This window comes from Quercus suber, unplaced genomic scaffold (genome assembly GCF_002906115.3).
Source record: "Quercus suber isolate HL8 unplaced genomic scaffold, Cork oak 2.0 scaffold_190, whole genome shotgun sequence".
NCBI classification, from domain to species: domain Eukaryota; kingdom Viridiplantae; phylum Streptophyta; class Magnoliopsida; order Fagales; family Fagaceae; genus Quercus; species Quercus suber.
The window spans coordinates 747,802-769,243 of NW_027069648.1; the positions used below are offsets into that span (position 1 = coordinate 747,802).

At 37.1% G+C, this 21,442-nt stretch overlaps 3 protein-coding genes across 6 annotated transcripts; all 3 read left to right on the forward strand.

Annotated features, from left to right (window-relative positions):
• The first annotated feature begins 838 nt into the window (after positions 1-838).
• On the forward strand, positions 839-11,955 carry LOC112012577 (serine/threonine-protein phosphatase 7 long form homolog). Of its 2 annotated transcripts, none has more exons than XM_065778766.1 (7): positions 839-944; positions 1,484-3,335; positions 8,238-8,349; positions 8,456-9,222; positions 9,393-9,483; positions 9,604-9,996; positions 11,488-11,955. In XM_065778766.1, exons 2-7 carry the CDS (start codon positions 3,286-3,288, stop codon positions 11,650-11,652), a joined length of 1,578 nt encoding a protein of 525 aa, XP_065634838.1. In that variant the 5' UTR covers positions 839-944; positions 1,484-3,285; the 3' UTR covers positions 11,653-11,955. The 2 variants fall into 2 exon arrangements, with proteins under 2 accessions (XP_065634838.1, XP_065634837.1); XM_065778765.1 differs by having other exon boundaries at positions 850-939.
• Positions 11,956-12,158: 203 nt separating this feature from the next.
• On the forward strand, positions 12,159-16,178 carry LOC136069803 (eukaryotic initiation factor 4A-3-like). The gene is made up of 4 exons (XM_065778787.1): positions 12,159-12,436; positions 15,339-15,579; positions 15,750-15,830; positions 16,170-16,178. Exons 1-4 carry the CDS (start codon positions 12,159-12,161, stop codon positions 16,176-16,178), a joined length of 609 nt encoding a protein of 202 aa, XP_065634859.1.
• LOC112016885 (uncharacterized) lies at positions 13,373-21,082 on the forward strand. Of its 3 annotated transcripts, XM_065778769.1 has the most exons (9): positions 13,373-13,645; positions 14,018-14,172; positions 15,339-15,579; positions 16,838-16,903; positions 17,698-17,816; positions 18,485-18,615; positions 20,106-20,253; positions 20,339-20,495; positions 20,706-21,082. In XM_065778769.1, the coding sequence occupies exons 4-9, from the start codon at positions 16,891-16,893 to the stop codon at positions 20,852-20,854; spliced, it is 717 nt and encodes a 238-aa protein (XP_065634841.1). In that variant the 5' UTR covers positions 13,373-13,645; positions 14,018-14,172; positions 15,339-15,579; positions 16,838-16,890; the 3' UTR covers positions 20,855-21,082. The 3 variants fall into 3 exon arrangements, with proteins under 3 accessions (XP_065634841.1, XP_065634839.1, XP_065634840.1); XM_065778767.1 differs by lacking the exons at positions 13,373-13,645; positions 14,018-14,172; positions 15,339-15,579 and adding an exon at positions 15,893-16,617; XM_065778768.1 differs by lacking the exons at positions 13,373-13,645; positions 14,018-14,172; positions 15,339-15,579 and adding an exon at positions 15,893-16,342.
• The last annotated feature ends 360 nt before the right edge of the window (positions 21,083-21,442 follow it).

A 21,442-nucleotide genomic window follows, 5' to 3' on the forward strand; every position in this document is an offset into this window, starting at 1 on the left:
GTTGGTTAAAGAAAACAAGCGTCTTCGACTACTACATCTGCAATCCATATACCAGACATTGGCTTGCACTTCCTCGGCTTCCGCCCATGACCTTTGCCTCGACTCCATTGGTCGGCTTTATATGCGATGCCAATTTTAGATATAAGGTGGTACGCATTCATTGTCCATCTAAATCTTCATCAGCCAATAATAATACTACTATGTTACGGGTGGAGATATTTTCTTCCGAGACTGGTGAATGGTGCACCTCATTTGTTGCGTCACCACGGGAATTGAATCGCTTCTCACTGTCGACTATGCAGCATCCTGTTGTTGCTTGCAATGGGATGCTGCATTGGCTTGACATAGATGTATATAGTAAAACTCGAAGGAACAAAGGCATTGTCGTGCTAAATCCACAAGGATGCCACCTCTGCTATATCGATCTGCCCATCTTTCCTAGTGGTTGTTTCATCTCCTTGGGAGTGTTCCATGGGCGTATTCGAATATTCCAAAATTCTATATCCCGGTGCCCTCGCTATTGCAGACTTCCACCTCGTTATTGTCCTTATTGCTCCGGCGATGCTATGAATTTTTCTGTTTGGGAACTTGGGGATTACGCAAATGCAGGCACATGGTCACTGAAACACACAGTTTACCTCAGGGACATACTTTCAGAATATCCTATTTTCAAAATGAAAGGGGCGGAGCTCCCATGGCCTGTGAAATTCATAGCCTTCCACCCCAATGATGGCGATATTGTCTTCTTACAGTTACTCGAAAATTGCATTGTCTCGTGCAACATTAGGACGGGGGCAATCTGTTTCTTACCTGCTATGGTGTCTATGGATGTGAAATCTGTATTCCTACTTGTGCAACCATCATGGCCAACACCAATTCATCCACTCCCAACGAAGTTTGAAAGCCCTCCTCGTCTCAATTGCTAGTTTAGTTACTCAGGTTAGGTCAGTTTGGAACTACAAAAAGCTTTTTAATATTTCATCAAGGTTAACTTGCAGCATTCCAATGTCTGTAGATGCTTGAGATTGTATTCTTTAGTTCAGTTCGTTGACAGGATTATATGTTTATGGAATTTTTAATTGTGGGTTCTTTGTAATGAATTTGATAATGGATTTGGTTTATATTGGTATCTGTGTAGTTTGACTGAGCCAATAAAAATAAGCTTATCCAAACACACTAGAAGTTTTGTAACTTTATCATGAGTCATGTTACTGCTGCTTCATCTAATTATTCTATTGCTTATCTTGGGAAGCTGGTTTTACTCTTCTTACAAATTATCTGATATTGCATTCCTGCTTTGCAAGTACATCTGTGGTTAAAATTGGGTTCTATAACATTTTCATTTTCCTCGCATATTTTTTTACAACTTTAATAAAGTATAGCTAGCAGTTGTGAAATTTAATTTTAATTATTGTTACATATCTTTCTATGCTTCATTGCACCAAGAAATTTTATTATCTTTTATTTTTAAATATTTGGAAAGGTGTCTGGCCAAATCCAGTGCCTGAATGTAGTTCCCACCGTAACAATGCTTGGGATCATGAAAGTTTGCCTTACCAGTGCTACAAGAGTTCATGCTCTTCTCAAGAAGAAGAAGGATGCTTTAACAGGCTAGTTCCGTCAGATTCTTAAAAAGATTGCCTCCAAGAAAGAATCAATGGGAGAGATCATGGAGACCTCCTCATTTGCCCAAACTGAAGCCAAGTATATTTCTAGGGAGAACAGTACATTGTCCTCGAGAATATCCAAGATGCATCTCTTAAAGTTTTATCAAAGCAGGAAAATGTTGCTGGTTTGAAGCTCCTGAAGTTTGAGTTTTTCACTGATGGTGAGACCAAGAATGACCTAACTGGATGGCTAGAGGTGGACTACAGGTTCAGCTCTGTTGTGCTGCTTATGTGAAAGCAATTGAGGAAATCATTCTTAACACTCAATGAGGCAATGAAGACCACTAATCATTGAGTTAATGCTCTAGAGAATTTTGTGAAGCCAAGGTTGGAGAACACCATAAGTTACATTAAGGGGGAGTTGGATGATCTGGAATCAAGATTCCTTCCGGTTAAAGATGATGCAGGGTTATAAGAAGAGGGAAATTGAGAAAAATATTGCAGCTGTCAAGCAATTTGCAGAGGTGTCTTTGCAGAAGGGGATTTCAAAACACAAAGTTTACTTCAGGGTCATGATTTTAGAATAGGGAAGTCACAATATTTAGTGCATTTCGTGTGTGTAAGTTTGTGTGAAAGAGCGTGTGTGTAATAAACAGCACTCTTCATAATATTCTAGCTAGGCTTGTTAAGATAATGAAGGAGCACCAGCCCCCTGTGGATTTGCTACCCTTCCACAAAACTGTTGCCAATTTTTTTTTTTAACAATTTGACAATTCTGTTGCCTTCTACTACATGCGGACGAGGTTATACAAAATGGCTGGCAAATTACAAATCACAGTTAGAATCGAAGCCAGTAACCCCAGCTACATTGTGTTTGTGCCTGTAAAATCTGTATTTCTACTTTTTTCGGTTAACAACTTTTACCTTTTTTTTTTACAACTTTTATTTTCCAATGCATTTTGGTTCTGGATTATATAAAATTTTCTTTGCTTTTAATATGTGTGTGTGTGTGTGTGTATGTGTGTATGTATGTATTTTAATGGTTTCATGACAGTTTGTCTAGGTATGGGTAGTTAAAATTGACGGAGACCAAAAGCTAATGTGATGACTGATGATTGCCCCATGTAGCAAATGAAACCATGTGTTGTTATGAGTTTTACTAATTAAAGTGGTTTCTTTTACTGATGACGTTAAAGTTTCCTTTGCACTTTGCCCTTCACTTTGTGTTAAGCATTTGATAAAACCTAAGCCGTAGCCTATGTTGCCTTGCTTAACATTATCCTTCCATATGCCAAATTACATGTTGAAGAATCCTAGCAACCCTTATCTTGTGCTTGTGATGCTCCTCTTTGTTTGAATTTTCTGTCCATGTGTGCCTACACTCTACAGGTATGACCAATAATATGAGTTTTTCAATTAAATCAGGAAAAAAACATATGTTAATGATGGCAATCTACTTGTTTGATTATTCTCATATTGGGTACCTGCAGTATCTCCCCAGCACGCTGACCATTGATGACATAAACCTGGCCTGAAAGCCTCCAAGAGTTCAAATTGACATTTTGAAACAAGAATTGCTTCATTGACATTGTAGGTTTAGCATGAATTATGTTGGCTTTCTCCCTTATCCTCCTCTTGAGTGGGTTCAGCATTGTCATCATCAATGTAATTCGTAGCAATGAGTTTTCTTTTCCACATTTGCTTGTGTCAACCTGTCGCAGATTACTGGTATAAATCTTTACTATTGGTTGGTTATTTCTGTCATATATTTATTCCTATGTTTTCTTTGTACTGTTCTGTATTAAACCTTGCTAGTGCATTGTAATTTCCATTCTTTTGCATTATCTCCGTTGTTGATTATTATACTGCTCATACTGATTTGTTTGATGTTATTGCCATCAAATGACAATCGAAGTCATGTTGTCTGATCTTATACTTTCTATAAATGTTAGCTTTTAGCCATTTAGTTACCAAAAAGTATACAATACTGTTCTTCTCAATCACTTCACCCTCTTCTTTCTATTTCCCTAGTTTTCCTTCTGCTATTATAAAATAATAATAAATAAGTTTTCCTTCTGCGATTAATATCCTCCTTATGTTTATACTTATGTGGCACTGGCTTTAATATGTTTTCTCTCACACTCACACTCACAGCCATCATCATTATTGTTTAATCAGTATTGTTAACTTTCTTTTTCCTTGTTTGGCTAGCTATAATTACAACTGAATGGCCTATGTCTTATTGTGTTAGCCCTTGTCTATTTATGGGATAATTTTTCATACTGAATATGCTGAAAATTTGGCCATGTCTTGGGGTTTATCATACATGCATTCAGGCATGATGGAGTCTGGATGTGTCTTGCTTTCATAGGATCCTCTTTAGAAGTGCCTGTTACCGTGAATTGAAGTAAAATGAATTGTAGATCTTGTAATGTGCTCAATATTTACCAATGATATATTATACATTTTGCTGAAGTGTTGCTTTTTATCAAAATAATTTTCAAAGGTCTGCTGATAGTGCTTTTATTATGGTAGTGTTCAGTGCAAGCTTACAAGTCTAATGTTGTTGGATTATAGTTTTTTGGTGATAGTTCTTAAGGACTGCCGAGATATACAACCTCGTAGTTGATGTACTTGGCTTGATGGTCTTGATGATGGTACAACTGTTGTTGAAACAAATGCTGTCTCTGATATTGAAAAGGCCATCTCAAAATGAATGTTTTCTAAGTTTAGTTTTCTTTCCTTAGCATGACTCCCACACTTGCTTTCTTGTATTTGTAGAAGTAATTGACTTGTAGTTTATTGATAAGGTCTACCCTATCATGTGTTGGTGTCTTGCTGCATTATATCAGCTAGTATATTGCTGCATTGTATTAGCCACCTAGCCACTGGTATCAGCTACAGCTGCTGTTGGTTGTGTCACTTGCTATTGCTGTTGGTTACATGGCATAAGGACTATCATGGGACTGCACAGTTGCTGCACTAGCCGATCTATAGTTTATTATCTGAATTAGTGTGACTGTTCTTTTAATTGGACATATAGTTGCTATTGTATGGTAGTTAGTTAATACCATTATTTTTTTGAGAATCTAATACCATTACAGTTTAACAGGAAAACTTGCTTTGCATAAATGCATATATTAATAGTATAATTAGAAAAGATGTATATGAGTGTTTTGCAATGTAACTTTCATAAACAAGTCTTTGTTTCTTTTTTTTATTTTTTATTGCAGATTAGGATTCCAATCTAAAAAATTGAACGGCAAATAATGTTTTTCTAAAATTAGTGGGATTGTTTTGCAACTTTAAAGAATTTTTTTGTATCTTCTTCTTTTATTTATTCATAGTAGTCATTGAATAAATCATTTTGTTCTCCATGAATGCATATGTTGGTGTGAGTTGTACATTACTTTTAACATTAATTCTTTGTAACTTAGTAGAATCATCATCTGGTTCCATCAGAGTAGCAATTCAGCCTACTTGGTCCATTTCGGTCCGTTCGGTACATTTCTGTCCACTTCAGTCTACTCAGTCCATTGTTAACACTTTGGTGTATTCAGGTCCATTTCAGTCTATTCGGTCCATTAGGCACAGTTCATTCCAATTCAATCCAATGGGTACATTTCGGTCCATTTTAGTCCATTCAATCCACTTAGGTCTAGTCGGTCCACTTTAGTCTAATTTGGTCTATATCAGTGCATTTAATTAAAAATGAGAAAAAAAAAAATTTGAGTTGTGCTTATTCTAAATGCGAATTTATTAAAAAATATAGATTCAAACTCACGGGATGGCAACGGTAAATAAATCAACAAATATTATTATATTATACTCACCAATTTAAAATATGATTGATTAGATTTCAAAAGATTTATGGACTGTTTGGTATTAGATTTTTAACAATAGTTTACAGTGTTTAAACAAAGAAACACGTATTTCCACAACACTTTTTAGCCAACACATATTTTCACAACACTTAAACAACAATACTATAAATCTCTAACCAAACGGACCCTTACTATTGGGTTTTGCCAACCAATGGTAGTTGTTGTGGCAACCAATAGTAGTTGTTGTGGCGATGTTCTTCAGTGATGTGTAAATCTGAATTTGTGAACGCATATACATATATTTTTTGTTATTGAATATGCAAATGTGACAATTGATATATACTTGATCCGCTTAAGGCCCAATCATCAACTTTTTGAGATTAAACGGAAGAAGCCCAATCATTAACTTGAATGTCAGGTGCAAAAAGAGTTTTAACTTCAATTAATCAGGCAGTTTGCAACAGAAGGGAGAGTCCTCCACCCGAAGGGATTAGGTTCAGTGGTAATTCCATTCCAAACAGAACAAATGAAATGCGTTGTACCAGTTATATATAAACCTCAAAAGTCTAGAGACAAACTTTATCGCACACTTTACCATAACATACATGTGTTGTGTTATGTGGTGATTGGATTTTTCACCAAGTACGAGCTGGCTTAATGCATTGTAGAGCCTAAGACGATTACTACTTTAAGTGAGATCTATTTTTATATTTTAAATATTAATAAATGATTAGTTTAAATTTTGGGGGTCTCTTTTCATTGGAGGCCTTAGGCGGTTGTCTGCTTGCCTCATACTTTGAGACAGCCTTATCAAGTACTAATAGTGGGAACGAAATTGGGATTTAACCAAGATTAGCCAACTATGTAGTTAGTTGGCCTGGTTTTGTAAGTATATAGTATACTAACATCTCGAGGATAAAACACTCGACTTTTGGGCATAAAAATCGAGTTTTTTAGGCTCGGTTTCTGTACCGTCATCAGTTCTGATGTGGCATAGTTGCCACTTGGCAACACGTGTGGAAATCGAGTGTTAGAGTTTCTATTTCCACGTGTCAACACCACAAGAAATCGAGTCTTTATGACTCGATTTCTAATTAGGATTTCTTAATAGGGATTTTTTCAAATACTCTCGCTCACCATCTCACTTTCACCAGTCATCTACTCTCTCTCTCTCACTTTCAAATACTCTCTCTCACCCAGCATCTACTCTCTCACTCTCTCAGCCGATCCCGACGCCGGTCGCTCACCCTCTCACTCTCTCAGCCTCACCGACGCCGGTCGCTCACCCTCTCACTCTCTCAGCCTCATCTACTCTCTCACTCGCTCACCGAGACCGAGGTGATCTCACTCACCCTCTCACTCTCTCAGCCTCACCGTCGCCAACCCACTGTTAGTCACCCTCTCACTCTCTCGGCCTCACCGTCCCCGACCCACTCTCCCTCACCTACTCACTCTCTCACTCACCGTCTCTGCTCTCACTCAGTCTCCACTATTTGAAATTCATCAGCTTCGCCAAAAGAACAGAGACGTAGCAAACGGTCATCACAGAGCTTTGAGGTCCTTCAGTCTACACGGTCTCTGAAAAAAAAAAAAAAGGTGAGTCCCTTTATGCAAAATGCAAAGTGTGTTTCACTTTTTGGTTGCTAAGAAACAGTGGGAAAAATCAAAGAATCTTTTGTGAAAGTTCGTTTTTTTCTACTTTGGTTTCTGTTTTGACTTTCTATAATATAACTCTTAAAAAAGATCGAAGCTTTGTTGTTTGCCTTAACAATTTATGTTTCTGGGTTTGACGTATTACTTAACCAATAAAAAGATGTTTACTGATGTAATATTAATAAGGGGTTGCATGATATCCAACTTAATGTTTGCAGAAATAGTTTTTTTCTTTCTTGCTTTTTATTTCAAGTTGTTTTCATGTATTGATCATAACCTATTTGTATGCTTGATTAGTTGCAAACCAGGGGCATTATTACCCAGACAAAAAAACCCAAAACAAAACAAAACAGAGATCATTGTGTTTGGAAAATTTTATTTTCTTTGTCAAGACTCCATTTACTTCGATTTGAAAAATGGTTTTTGAAGGACTTCTTATGAATAAATGTGAATGTTCCATTCATCTCAGTCGTCATGAATAAATATTGACAACAATAACTGTTGCACAAGTACAGGAATTATGCATTTAGTTTTAATGAGGTAAACAGATGAGTGTATTTCAGCATAATGATTACTGTTTGAGAAGCATGTGGCTGCCTATTTTGGCTGTGAAACATCACTTCTCTTTGAGTCTTCAATCAAAATATAAAGTTTTTAGTGGTCATAGAATCTAAGAACTCCCTATATGTCTTCATTATCATTCCCCTAGAATCATTTATTTTGTTGAAATGCTGTTCTCTTGAGTGAGTTGTGGTACAAAGTGGCGGCATGATTGCTTCCTTGTGAATATCTAAGCAAGAACATTTGAATGAATCAATGTAGGTAGATCATTAAGATGGGCAGAAAATTAGCCTGGAAATAGGGATTCATGTATTCCAGAATAGTAAAACGGGTGATCATTATAGTTTTGTTTTGATATAGACATATTGTATGAAAATATTAATAAACTTTGACTTGTTTACGTTATATGACTTTGGATAGTACGTTTTATTGTGAACTTAGAGTTTTGTTATAAACTTGGATGGTAAGTTTTGAAAATAATGTAAATAATTAATCTCGACATGTTGTATTTCTCTCAAAATTCTTAGATTGTTTTTTTTTTTTTTTTTGAATCATGTGTATTATGTGCTAATTGGTTATCATTCTTGTGTAGTATGGCTGGTACAAATGCTGGACGGTTTGACCATACGCATCCTGGCCCTGCTGACGATTCGGTGTTGACGTTGCAGCCCATCCATCGGTCCGAAGTTATTTGGAAGGGGCAGGTAAAACACAACACTACAGATTTAACCAATGTACACACATTTAATTCATTCTATCGTTTCACCTCTAGGCTGGTCATATACTAATCCATGGTTTTGTCATGTGTAGGATCCAGGGTCCCTTACCTGCCGTGCCCGTAGTGAAGAGTTCTCCAATCGAGAGGCAATGGTGGATGACCGAATCGTTCACATCATTAAGGCACTCGGTTTGGAGGGACTCCTTTGGATCCCGGGTAGAGAGATTGACCATGGCCTAATAACGGCCTTAGTGGAGCGATGGCGGCCCGAGACTCACACCTTTCACATGCCACATGGTGAGATCACCATCACATTGCAAGATGTGGAGGTCCTTATCGGGCTTCCTGTTGATGGTGCTGCTATAACAGGGAGCACACAAAAAACCTGGACTGAAGTATGCCGGGACTTCCTTGGATTTGTTCCTGTAACTCAAGACCAGCATAAGGAACTTAATGGCCAGAGGATTCTTATCAACCGGCTTTTGCAGCAAGTTGCTGAACCATTGCCGCCTAATGTGGAAGAGGATCACTTGCATCGGTACACACGATGCTACATCCTAGCGCTACTGGGGGACACAATATTCATGGACAAATCCGGCGATAGGGTGCATTTAATGTGGGTACAGCAGTTGGAAGACCTTCGCAACCCACGAAGGTATAGTTGGGGAAGTGCTTGCCTTGCATGGTTGTATCGAGAGTTATGCAGGGCAAGCCATAAGGACACCAATCAGATCGGTGGGTGCTTACTGCTGCTCCAGTATTGGGCATGGGCCAGGTTCCCTTATTTGTGCCCGGCAATTGAGCGTGGCCCGCCAGTGGGTGCTTATGGTCCTCCAGTGCGTGCTCCATTGTCCCTGAAGTAAGTCTCTAATTTACTAGGATTGTATCTTACTCTAGTGATATTATTCATTGACTAAACATCTATAAGATTATCTTAGTAGTTATATGTGGTAAAATTATAGTTTTAGTCATGCCTGAATCTTAGTAGGAAAGTTCTAGATATTGATAATTTCTTCTTGATTGTTGTAGGTGGTTGTGGGTCCCAAACAAGAAAAATAGGCCTGCCCACATCTTCAGGGATAGGTATCGGCAGCAAATAGCTTCAATGCTGCCAAGCCAGGTATGAAAATGCCTTGTCAAGATGTTAACATGTTTAGATTAAATTTACTCCAATTCGTGAACTTTGAAATAGGAACATAGTTGCCTAATGTGTTGCGGACTTGTTTTTGGGGTACTGTAGGTGGTGTGGCAGCCGTATGACGCCCATTTTGAGGAGCTTCCGCCATGGTGCGTTGCAGGGAGGGCTGTATGGACGGCAACGGTGCCGCTTGTATGTTTCCACCTAGTAGAGTTACATACACCGGATCGTGTCGTTCGTCAATTTGGGATGATCCAAGAAATTCCCCGCGATGTTGACACTGACACCGTACTGCATGCCATTGATTTGAGGGGGAAGGTCGGTGTTGATTGGATGCGGAAACATGCTCTGCATATCAGCAATTGGGGTCACCGCCTTCAACGGCGTTGTGAAGCAGTGCTTGGTGCTATGCCTCCAGAGCATCAATACTTTGGCTGGTTCAAAAGGGTGACTCGGAGGTTTATCGATGTTCCCAGTGCTGCATCGATTCTAATGGTAACTTCTTCATGTCTTCTACATCTTACCATACTTCTTAGCATGAAACTAGTATTACTAACACGTGATATATGTGGTCAATGTATGCTTACCATCAAACCAACAAATGAAACTTAATTCGCATAAAGCTCCCACTGTCTCTCTAATTTCTCATCCACTAGCAAAAGAGGATAATCTATCAAAACAATTTATGATTATGTAAAGTAGTTTAAAGTTTTAAACTCTATAATTTTAAAAGTAAAAAATAAATAAATAAACACAAATATTTTTTTAAATCAATTTATTTAAGTGTAATGACATTTTATTAGTGTTTAGCCTTTAACCATAAAGTTTCGTTTAAGTCACATTTGAGGAATTCTCAGTTTGAACTTTTTTATGTGGAGGTTCAAAAATCATTCAAGCATGATATAATTCATTAAATGATTTTTAAACAAATCACATGGGATTAAACAAATCATATAACCCATTAATCACCACAATTAAAAAAATAAAATAGTTCATTTACTTTTCAATGTAAGATTAAGCATTTTCACTACTCCTCATCTCATATTTACAACCCATATTTTTACATTTATCTATATAATATTATTCATTTTAATTATTTAATATTAATGTCAAAATATATANCTAAGTAAGTACTCATAAACTTTATTTAACTTTCATTTTGCTGTGATAATCATAACCTTCTTTATCATATAGTTTCTTTTAGATATCATGGCTCGTAATATTAATAAGATAGTCATAGCATAAGTTAGTTAATAATTTTATATAATCTTTATTGTGTCTTCATCAGATGTTTGTTATAGGCATGATGGATACACTCTATGCTGGTGGGTGTTATGGTTTTTTTTTTCTTTTTGCTAGAAGGGGAAAAAATCTGAACACTTCATGTTCTCTTCTGTAGTTTTCAATCGCTAAATTATTCTACTATTTACATAATCATAAATTGTTTTAAAAAAAAATAATTAATTATTTATTTATTACTTTTAAAAGTATAAGCTTTAATTTTTCAAATTTGTTTTTGATATAATAGTCTGATTAAATTCAGGAGTCTTTTGGCTTAATATTGTAAAAAATGAAGTTTATTTGTAATATGAGCACTGTTCAAACTTATTAAGGAGAGAAGCAAATTTCGGCAATGTTGTCGTCGAAATTCTAAGAAACAGTATGAGAGAGGATAGAGAAATGACGTGACAGGAAGAGAGAGAAAAATGAATTTTGGTAACTACATCCCTGAAATTCCTGCCCAAATGTAAGTGCCAGAAATAGGAGTGCCATAGAGGAGAATAGGAATTGCGACATTGGAGTTGCCGAAATTGTAAGGGAGAGAGAAAAAAAATTAGACAAATGCTATGTCCATAACAGTTTCACAACAAATCATAAATGATAGGTTTTCAAATTATAACCAATATAAATAGAGAAATGCTATATTCATTGGCATTGTTCTTCTCGGTGGAGAATTACTAATATACTTGGTTTTTCTATGTGCAGATTGAAGGATACCTCCGTTTGTTAAATCGTCACCCACCGGGCACGGAGGACCACAAGGACATTATTGATGTGCTGATTGCTGTGCAGGCGATTGGCTATGTACGACCTCCGGACCCTGAGGCCCCGAATGAGGAGGTAGCTACTCCTATGGTAGCACCTACTTAGAGATCAGTTCTTACTGAGAGCCCAAGCACAAGCACAGCTCCTACCGGACATCTGACTGTTGCTACCCCTCGGGTTGTCCCTACCTTCGCTCCCTCTCCACCCACCCCACATCCATCCCTTAGCCCCACCATCCCTTCACCCGCCCCACATCCATCCCTTAGTTCAACAATCCCTTCACCCACCCCACATGCAACTCCCAGGCCCACCATCCTTTCACCCATCCCACATCCACCCCCTAGCCCCACCATCCTTTCACCCGCCCCACATCTATCCCCTAGTTCAACCATCCCTTCACCCACCCCACATGCACCTCCCAACCCCCTAGCCCCACCATCCCTTCACCCATCCCACATCCACCCCCTAGCCCCACCATCCCTTCACCCACCCCACATCCATCCCTTAGCCCCACCATCCCTCCACCCACCCCTCATCCATGTCCCAGTTCTGACGTCCGTCCACCCACCCCACAGGAGTTCCCTGAGTTCTCACCCATTCCATCATTTGACATGGGTATTGGTCCATCCCCTCCTGACATGCACCAGGAGCCACCGTCCCTCAATACGCCTACTGGCCCTTCTTCGGCCATCGACCCACCACCCGTTGAGCCTGAGCAGGCTGTTGGGTTACCTGCAGTGCCTGAAGGTCGGCCGAAACGCATATCAAAGGCACCTCCATGTGGGACAGGGGGGCACAAACATGGACATAAACCTGGGCCCGAGGCATCTGACGAAGGACATGCAAGACCTCCTCCTCGTCATACAAGACAACATAAGGTTCAAAAAAGGTAACTCATCCAATACCTTATTCCTTTGTAAGAGCGAAGATACCTTATTTCTTTGTAAGAGTGAAGTGGATGGTGAGGTTGTGGGTTTAACATATTATTTTTGTTGTTTTAATTTCTTTGAATTCAATTTGATTCATTGAAGGTGAGAAAAAGAGATTTTAGGAAATCAGAGTTCAAACTGGATCACGCTAATACGCCTTTGGAAGCTTGCGTGGATGCTTTTTTCATTGCTATAGCTCAACCCGTTTGTACGTATCAAATTTTGAGTATAACACGTCATTTCTTTATTTTATGCTTTGATTAATTGTATTGATTAAAATCCTTAGAAACTAGCAATATTGGAGAGAGATAACACATTGAACGTGATTTATGGCAGGTTCTCAGCAACCTAGAAAAGACACCCACCCCGGCAGCAAACATCAACAATTGACCCCGAAAAAAGTTAGCAATAAGTTCATCCCATGGTTTTGTCGTATGCGGGCAGGTTTTCAACTACTCCTTTAGCATCAGCAAAAGTCAACCCTAGCTTTAATGGTTCTCTGTCTACGAGATTCTTCTTGCTTCCTCAGGTCTTCCATTAAAGAAATGGAAGACCCCGAGCGAAAAATATAAAGAAATGGAAGAGTTGCGGACGCAAGGGAATCTCGTAGACGGAGAATCATTAAATGTAAAGAGATTCTTGCTGCTGCTGAAGCGGAACTTTAAAACCTGCCTCCATATTACATTATTCATTTGGTATATAACACTTAGATGAAACTGTTTTTAATTATATAAAGTTTGATTTTTATTGGTAGTTACCCAGATTCCCCACAGAGAGAGTGTCGGTGAGTCCAAGCTTGTAGTTGTAGTTGTTGTGTCCCTTTCGTCCTCTTGAAGTCATTTCTTTCAATATTTTATATATATAACCATTTAACAGCTATACACTCACTGTTTCAGCCTAACACACAAAGAGAGAGAGAGAGAGAAAGACACACACTGATACAGCTGGGCATAGCATAGGATAGCATATTAGCATTGCTTGGTTTGCTTGGGTCAAATCGACCTCTAAGTCCATCAAGCTCAAATCTTTCTCTCTTGGGCTTCATTTTCTCCCAGTTTTCCCATCTGGGTGTCTCTTGGTTTTGAGATCTGGTGGAGATTTTGGCTGTTTGGGGCAAGGAATTCAATTGGGTTTTCATTGAAAATTCAGTCTGGTCGATTTTTTTTGAGGTAAGTTTAGTGTTTTGTTGTTGAGAAAATAGTGGCATCTGGGTTTGTTGTAACAATTGCATTTGAATTAAGATTTTATGTGTTGTGGACTACTTAATTGTGTGTAGTTAGTTGATTTTACTGATAGACACACTGTTTGGTTGCCGAGAAAACCGAGGAAAAGAGTGAGCTGTACTAGGTTTGTTGGGTAAAAACACTTTCTTTCCTCAGGTCACAGTCTTGTGAAGGCTCAAATATTGTAAAATATTAGTCCCACATTTTTCTTAGCAACCTAACTGAGAATAAAGATTTTGAATTTTTGTAATTACGTACGCAATTGATGACTGTAGAGAATGCTTGTTGAATAGGGTAATCTGATTCACAGTTGTGCAGATCTGGGCTTTGATTTTAGGAAAAGGCGTGTTTTTGAAGCATTGAGCTCGGAGGTATGCATTAGATCTTGTTGAGACTGAGGAACCTGCTTGATCCATTGTTCACATCTGGGCAAAGAGAAGCTGGTGCCAATGGAATCAGAAGGAGAAACTGCGGTGAGTGTCAGAGAACTTTAGCTCTAATTTGCAATCTGTGCTTTGTTTTGTTGATGAGATAACTGAGAAAATGAGATGGTCACATGTTGAAAATTAAATTCTGGTGTTGTTTTGGTTTTCAAACCATGAAATCTCTTGCCCACCAAGAGGTATGGTTTGAGTTCATATACGGAACTGTACTTATGATTCAGCCCTTATGAGTTGGAGGCTCTTAACCGCCGTTTTTTCTTAGACCGAAGGGCCTCGTTTAGTGTTAGGAAATTCCCGAGCTTGAATGTTGTGAATAAAGTTTCCTTCAAGCATGATGATAGTCAGTCTTTAAGTTTTTTAATATGTTATCTTTGTTAGTTTAAAGCGTGGACTTTAAGAAGTACAATGGCCTGAAGTTGTTAGGGGAATAGTAGCAGGATGCGTTGCCTGCTGCCCCATCCTTCCTCGCTTCAATAGGCGTACTGAGAAGGAGAGTTTTTTCTCTTGGGCGGATGTGGACTCCAAAAGTAGATCCTTGACTTGCCTCTGGTTTCATGTTCCAGTCCTCTAGAGACGGCCCTTTGATCGTTCATATGTAAAGATGATTATAGGTGTTATATTTTAAGTCTTTTTAGAGTACCCATTATGGCACATTCAGCGCTCATTGACTAACTCTGAAAGATAATTGAAACGAACATTATACATTGACAAACCTCATGTGCTGTGAATTTTCCTACTTGCCGAATGGCTGATGCACTGGCAACTTTAACTGTTCAATTTTTAAATAAGAACCTTGTTGGGCTGAAGGTGATGTATTCAGTCAAAGGCATAGGTGAGATGATGTAGTTTGATTTTGTTTAATCTGATACTTGATGAAAACTAGAGTGCTTTACCTTTGACATGTTTGTGTGCTATAATCATAGTCGGTTGTGTGTTATGTACTGTCATTAAGTTTAGATTAGACCATTCAAAGGATTTACAAACTTCACTATTTTTAATTGATTAATGATCAGGACATGTGACTTATTGAGGTAAACATAATATCACTTAATGGATCATTCTAGGCATTATGATGACTTACTTCTATAGGTAGGAGCTATTGGGATGCTACTATCTTTTGGTTTCATTTTTCTGTTACAGCTGGTTTAGATCATAATGGTTTATTATTTATTTTTTAAATGTCTACAATTAAACAGGGTTCAGGCCTTGATCTTGTCACCAACACGAGAATTGGCATCTCAGACAGAGAAGGTGATATTGGCAATGGGTAATTTCATAAGTATAAAAGTACATGCATGCATTGGAGGCAAGAGTGTTGGTGATGATATCAGAAAGCTAGAAAACGGTGTTCAGGTGGTGTCTGGAACTCCAGGCAGAGTTTGTGACATGATCAAAAGGAGAACACTGAAAACTACACACATCAAATTGTTAATTCTTGTAAGTTTATGTTTTGTGACCCCTAACCTTACTCTTTTAATTCTCTCTCTGTCTCTCTCTCTCTTTTGATAAGTAAATTCTCTCTTTTATTAATCTAACGGTTTTAGTGTTGTGTGTGTGTGTGTAAGCTTGGTAGGGATTAATTTTTAATTTCTGTGATGCTCCAACAGGATGAATCTGATGAGATGTTGAGCAGAGGGTTCAAGGATCAGATTTATGATATATATAGATATCTCCCACCAGTGCTTCAGGTTCTCTCTCTCTCTCTCTCTCTCTCTCTCTCTTCCCCCCCCCACCCCCCCCCCCAACCATATAAAGGGAAAAGGAAAAAAAAAATAATAACAATTCTACCTAGCTAATTAAGTTTGTCCTGCGATGGAACCGCATGTTTGATTTGCTGTTGTCATTGGTTGAATAGTTATGGGTTGCTTTCTGCTACAAGTCCTGTAATTTTTTCTATTGTTAGTGACAGTACTGAAAGAAGAAGTAGTTGGTGTAGGTCAAGTTGTTTCAACACCACAACCGATGCTCAATCCCTAGATTTTCAGCACATTGTGAGGATTTGTTGGTTGTGGTGCAATGTGAATTAGGTTAAGTAATTATTAGGTTTAGTTTAGAATAGTAGTCATTTTGGTGGGCAAATGAGCTCTAGCTCAAATGGCTTTTCCTACCTACATAAAGAATTGGGTGGAGAGTGAGGTTTTGGTTTAAGTCATGGGATGCATGTATTACTTACCAATAAAAAATAATTGAAATTTTGATAGTAAGTAACGGGTATCCGTTGTGAATAAAATTTATTACTTATATATATAGAAGCAATTAGAATTTGTTGCTGGGATTGCTGCTGCAGTATGATTAAGTGTATTACATATGGGTCTTCCATTTATATGTGTGGTTGTTGCCCTCTTTCAGTTTTTTCATTACGTAGTAAAGTCCATGAAGTTGATTGGTTTTAATTACATGGTACTATGTCCATACTGCGGAACATGTCATAGACATGTATGCAGCCTTGTCCATGTCTGACACAGACACACACAGGTTTTTCTTTGCTTTTTAAGGACCTAATTAAATACTGTGATTCCAATTTTTGGATCAAAAAAGCTTCTTGGTTATAAGTTGATAATTCCTCAGTTAATGGTTATGCTGAAAAAGTATTTTAAGTCATTTCTGCCAAGTTGATGATAGTGTATTATTGTTAACAGCTATGTGGAGTTCATTTTTAATTATTTTTCTAATGTTTACATCTCTTTGTATGTAGAATCACTCTTTGCAAGATCGTAACTATTTTTCTTTTGAGAAAGTGACAAGAAGATGGAGGACTGGGGTAATTCTTTCTTTTCTGACTTCTAATTATGCCTGCCATTTATAACTTATAAGTAACTGAAGAAATCAATTGATGAGAGAAAAAGTTAGTGTCCCCCATATATGCAGGAATTGTACCAGAGAAACTACAAAGATAATCTAAAGTTACATACATCTAGAAATTCCTCCAAACTTGAAAAAGAGGACCGCTTAGCAGCTATAGTCTGTAATGAAAGTCTAGTGAATGTGACTTCCTATTACACAGTGCTGTTATTCCGCTACATATAGTCCACTACAATAGTTTCTTATCTCAGGCCCAAACATTAAAATCTCAATGAATTCAAACATTCCAGCTCTGTGTATCCCCTTCTATCTGACTAACCAAAACCTGACTAACCAAAACTGAATACATTGATGCACTAAGCAGCACGGACACATAAGGGTCACAAGACATGGTGACTTAGCAGTTAGCAAATCTAAATCATTTAGGTCATGGTACAGTGAGATGGCAATCAAATAATTAAAAAATACATGTATTTAGATATATTTTATATATTTTGAAGCATATTTTAGGTTTTAAAAATAATAGTATCCATCAAAATAATTAAAGAAGGGATGTAAAGAATTTTACATGCATTAACTGCAACAATAGTCAGTGTTGTTTTCTAGCAATTGTGGGCATAATATTGGTGAAGTTATTTCTAATTTTTCCTTTATAATATCTTTAGGTTTATTTTATGTTTACTTTTCTTTTCTGTTGGAGTCTGCTATATAAATTTACAAAGGCATATGCTCTATCTTTTTTTGCCCCTTCAGAGGATGAGCAGATTCCACCTATCCCTACAAAGGAGCAGCCTAAAAATAACTGGGATGATGAAGATGTGGACGATGATGGTGTGAAGGAATCATGGGAGGATGAAGATGAACCTATGCCGGTATGGTTGATGATTTAAATGCAATCTCTTAGACCCTTAGTATTTTCTTTCTTACCACACTTGTTGATTGGAATAGAGGGCCACATATTAATTGGTTGATTCATTAGTTAAATAATGATGCATTTGTTGCATTTGTATTATTTGTTCTGAATTGAACAAATTCTAGAACCACTGAGAATATTATTTGTATTCAGATCCTGTTTATTGACCTTTCTATTTGATCAGTTCAATTAAAAAAAAAATACAAAATTTCTTGAAAATTGTTTTTCTATTTTTGAGTTTGGTTTTTGGAGGTAGTACATGGTTGTCCCTAGTGGTCTGGCCCATCTGGGGCAAACCAATAAGTCCAACTAACGTGGACCTTAACAAAAAGATGTAAATGTTTTCTTTCAGTGGTCCATTGTGGTGATTGCATAAATTCTCCCCTGCACATGTTGTTAATTGTTCTTTTTGTACTAAAAGTTGTTTTAGTTTGGTGATTTTCGAAAGTATTATTTATTTCACTGTCAACTTGTTGGATACATATGTTTTAATGGAACATGGATTACAGTTTGCTATTATGCAGTTGTGGTCTTAAGAACTCTGTTATATGTAATGACATACCTCATGTTTATGGTGGTTGCTTTGTTTATATAATTCAAAATCTATTGTCTATATGTGATTACCAGCCACCTGAAACTAAACCTCCAGTTGAAAAGGCTCCAAAGAAAGTGAAAGCTGCTGAAAAGAAAGGAAAAACTGTTGAAGTAGTAAAAGAAGAGCCACTAGATCCTGTAGCTGAGAAACTTCGCCAACAACGGTAAAAGTTTAATTACTTCTTACTGCTAACAGTGGATTTATTTTCTTCTTTTGCATAATAAATTAGTTGTAGGCATGTCTATGTCTTATCTGATGAATGGTAAATGATTTCCAGATAACCCTTGAAATTATGGGGCAGCAATAAATATGATTTTTTACACTATCTGTCTTGAGCAGCATAATGTGTTATAGTTACATTTCTTTTTTGCAATGCTAGACTCAGATTGTTGGTAACTGGTGATGCAAGTTGGTTTCTCTCATTACACTGCAACCTGCAAGTCTTATGAACCAACATATTCAAGTTGGATTCTCCTGTGCATGATAAAATTGATAATATCTAGAAAACAATTAACTGAAACTGCATCAATTGAGGTTTTGTTAAGTTTGAAGCTAAGTTTACAGCTGAACTGACCCTTATTTGAGCTGATTTCCCTAGCTCGATTGATGATTTTGTAGATATTCATGTGTGAGCATTGAAGGCAATGTTGATGGTTTGACATGTCTATGTGTTAGGGCCTTGGGTTTGGTGGTGTGCTCCCTCCAAGACTAAGGTTTGAATCCCCTTGGGTGCAAACAATTTCTAGGGGCCATGTTGTCCCATTGGCGAAGCCAATGACTTACCTGATCCATGTGATGTGGGTGCATTACATTGGGCCGGTCGCCTGGGGTTTAAGGGGGTAAAAAGGCACGATGCTCTGCATGGTCTCCAGGTTTCCTTGTCATCAAAATAAAATTTCCTGTTAGTTTAGCTTAAATTTTATGAACTAAGAGGCTCGAAGAGAAAATAATAATTGTCCAATGCTGACGTATATATACTGATTTGAATTTTTCTTCACTTGTCAACAATACAAATGGACTTTGACTGAAATTTTTTTCTCCAAATTACTTGGTATATGAGCTAAAATACTCCTTACCATCAATGTACTTGTTCCTGCTTTAGACCATAATTAAAACCTAAACCCAGTTCTTTGTCAATGCCTAAAGAATAACTTTAAAAAACCTTAAGCAAAATGAGATCACTATGCTGCTTAGCAAATAAAAATAAAAATTAACTAAACTGGACAAAGAACAAAGTTGATAGCCCAGATCTTAAGTGCTTTTGTCTGTGTTTGGCATCCAGACGTGTACCCCAACGACCTTGTTTGTTATTCTGATCATAGCGCGTAGTTGATGGTGGATGTTGCCCATAGTTTTGAACAGTTTGCTTGGTAAGTTTTTGCATCATGCTATAGGATGCACATTGTTCTGTTTTAAATTATGGGTTTGCCTACATTTGTTTTTCTACAAAAGTTTGTTTGGGAGCAAAATCATTGAAAAACAAATGCAAATTATGATTTATTAAAAGGGAATGATCCCTGCAAATTTGGAAGTTGTGTATTTGTCTTAATAGACAATTAGTGTGGAGGCTTGTAAAAACTTAATAATAGGCACATTTTATTTGTTTTTGGTATACTGAGAGGATGTTTACTGCAACTATATAGTCCATGACAGGCTGGTGGAAGAAGCGGATTATAAATCTACTAAAGAACTATTTGGTGAGAGAGGAGATGAGAAGACTCTTGATAATTTTATTCCCAAATCAGAAAGTGATTTCTTGGAATATGCTGAGCTCATATCAAATAAGCTGAGACCATTTGAGGTGTGTTATATTGTCTTCCTCTGTTTTGACCAAAGGTCAAGTGAATTTCTAACTTTGTTAATATATATGTGCTTCTCTGATACAGAAAAGTTACCATTATATTACCTTACTCAAGGCTGTAATGAGACTGTCAATGACTACTTTGAAAGCAGCAGATGCAAAAGATGTTGCATCTTCTGTCTTGGCAATTGCAAATGAAAAGCTAAAAGCAGAAAAGGAAGCAAATGCTGGTAAAAAGAAAGGTATCTTTTTGTATACTTTGACTTCCTGTATACTTAAAAGAGGATCCCACATGGGTCTGTAAATCCGTTGTGATGGATGGTCATTGACATACGTATCTTATGAATTTATCTCTCCATTGTTTCAGTTGGTGTCCTCAATTGTTCTGAAATGAGGAATTTATCAATAACTTATCAATTGGTGTTTCTCAATTGTTTTTCCTTGCCTTGCAGGCTCTAAGAAAAAGCAGCTCCTTGTTGACAAGCCAGATGATGATATTGCTGTTACTTCCTATGATGCTCTTGATGACTATGATTTCATGTCAGTGTTTTGTTCCGGTCAGAAATGGGATTTTGCTTTTAAAACATTGAAGAAGGGATAAGTTCCTCCGGCGTCCCGTCAAATATTCACGAGTGTTATTGCTGTATTTGTTGAATAAGAGATTGTGGCAGATTGCCTTCCTATATTTTATGTTCAATTTTGCTAGTTTTGGATACTAGTAGATCAACATTTGTCTGCTTATATTATATGTTGTGTTTGCCTGAGTCATTGAAAAATTTGTGACCTTGTCGAAAGTAAAATTACTAGTTATTGAGATTTTTTTATTTAAGTCCTTCTACATTGGATTATCAAATATTTTAGATTGGATAAATGTGATGCACGTTTGAAGGGTCGCAAATAATAATGAATGGAAAAATTAGAAAAATAAAATGCCAACAGGATCTTTATTGACATGCCTGGTAAATAGCCACTGGTTAAACCCTATGCTAAATATCATAGTTGCTTTTATAATCAAAGGATAGATAATAATAATAATAATAATAATATTTATCAAAAAGCAGACATCATGAGTTTGAATCTATTAAACAAATAAATAATTTTTTTTATTCTTAATAGTTTGAATAGTTTGAATAAATAGTTTTTTTTATTCTTAAATAGTTTGAATCTATTAAGCAACATTGCGCATGAA

What these genes read in the sequence shown, in the direction of transcription:
- LOC112012577 (XM_065778766.1), top strand. Translation starts at nt 3,286, where the DNA reads ATGAGTTTTCTTTTCCACATTTGCTTGTGTCAACCTGTCGCAGATTAC. An exon ending in CAACCTGTCGCAGATTACTG is followed by an intron (nt 3,336 to 8,237) that starts GTATAAATCTTT and finishes ATTCTTGTGTAG; the next exon opens with TATGGCTGGTACAAATGCTG. An exon ending in GTGCTGCATCGATTCTAATG is followed by an intron (nt 9,997 to 11,487) that starts GTAACTTCTTCA and finishes TTCTATGTGCAG; the next exon opens with ATTGAAGGATACCTCCGTTT.
- LOC136069803 (XM_065778787.1), top strand. Translation starts at nt 12,159, where the DNA reads ATGGGTATTGGTCCATCCCCTCCTGACATGCACCAGGAGCCACCGTCC. An exon ending in CAACATAAGGTTCAAAAAAG is followed by an intron (nt 12,437 to 15,338) that starts GTAACTCATCCA and finishes ACAATTAAACAG; the next exon opens with GGTTCAGGCCTTGATCTTGT. An exon ending in ACATCAAATTGTTAATTCTT is followed by an intron (nt 15,580 to 15,749) that starts GTAAGTTTATGT and finishes ATGCTCCAACAG; the next exon opens with GATGAATCTGATGAGATGTT.
- LOC112016885 (XM_065778769.1), top strand. An exon ending in GAGAAACTTCGCCAACAACG is followed by an intron (nt 18,616 to 20,105) that starts GTAAAAGTTTAA and finishes AGTCCATGACAG; the next exon opens with GCTGGTGGAAGAAGCGGATT. An exon ending in AAATGCTGGTAAAAAGAAAG is followed by an intron (nt 20,496 to 20,705) that starts GTATCTTTTTGT and finishes CTTGCCTTGCAG; the next exon opens with GCTCTAAGAAAAAGCAGCTC.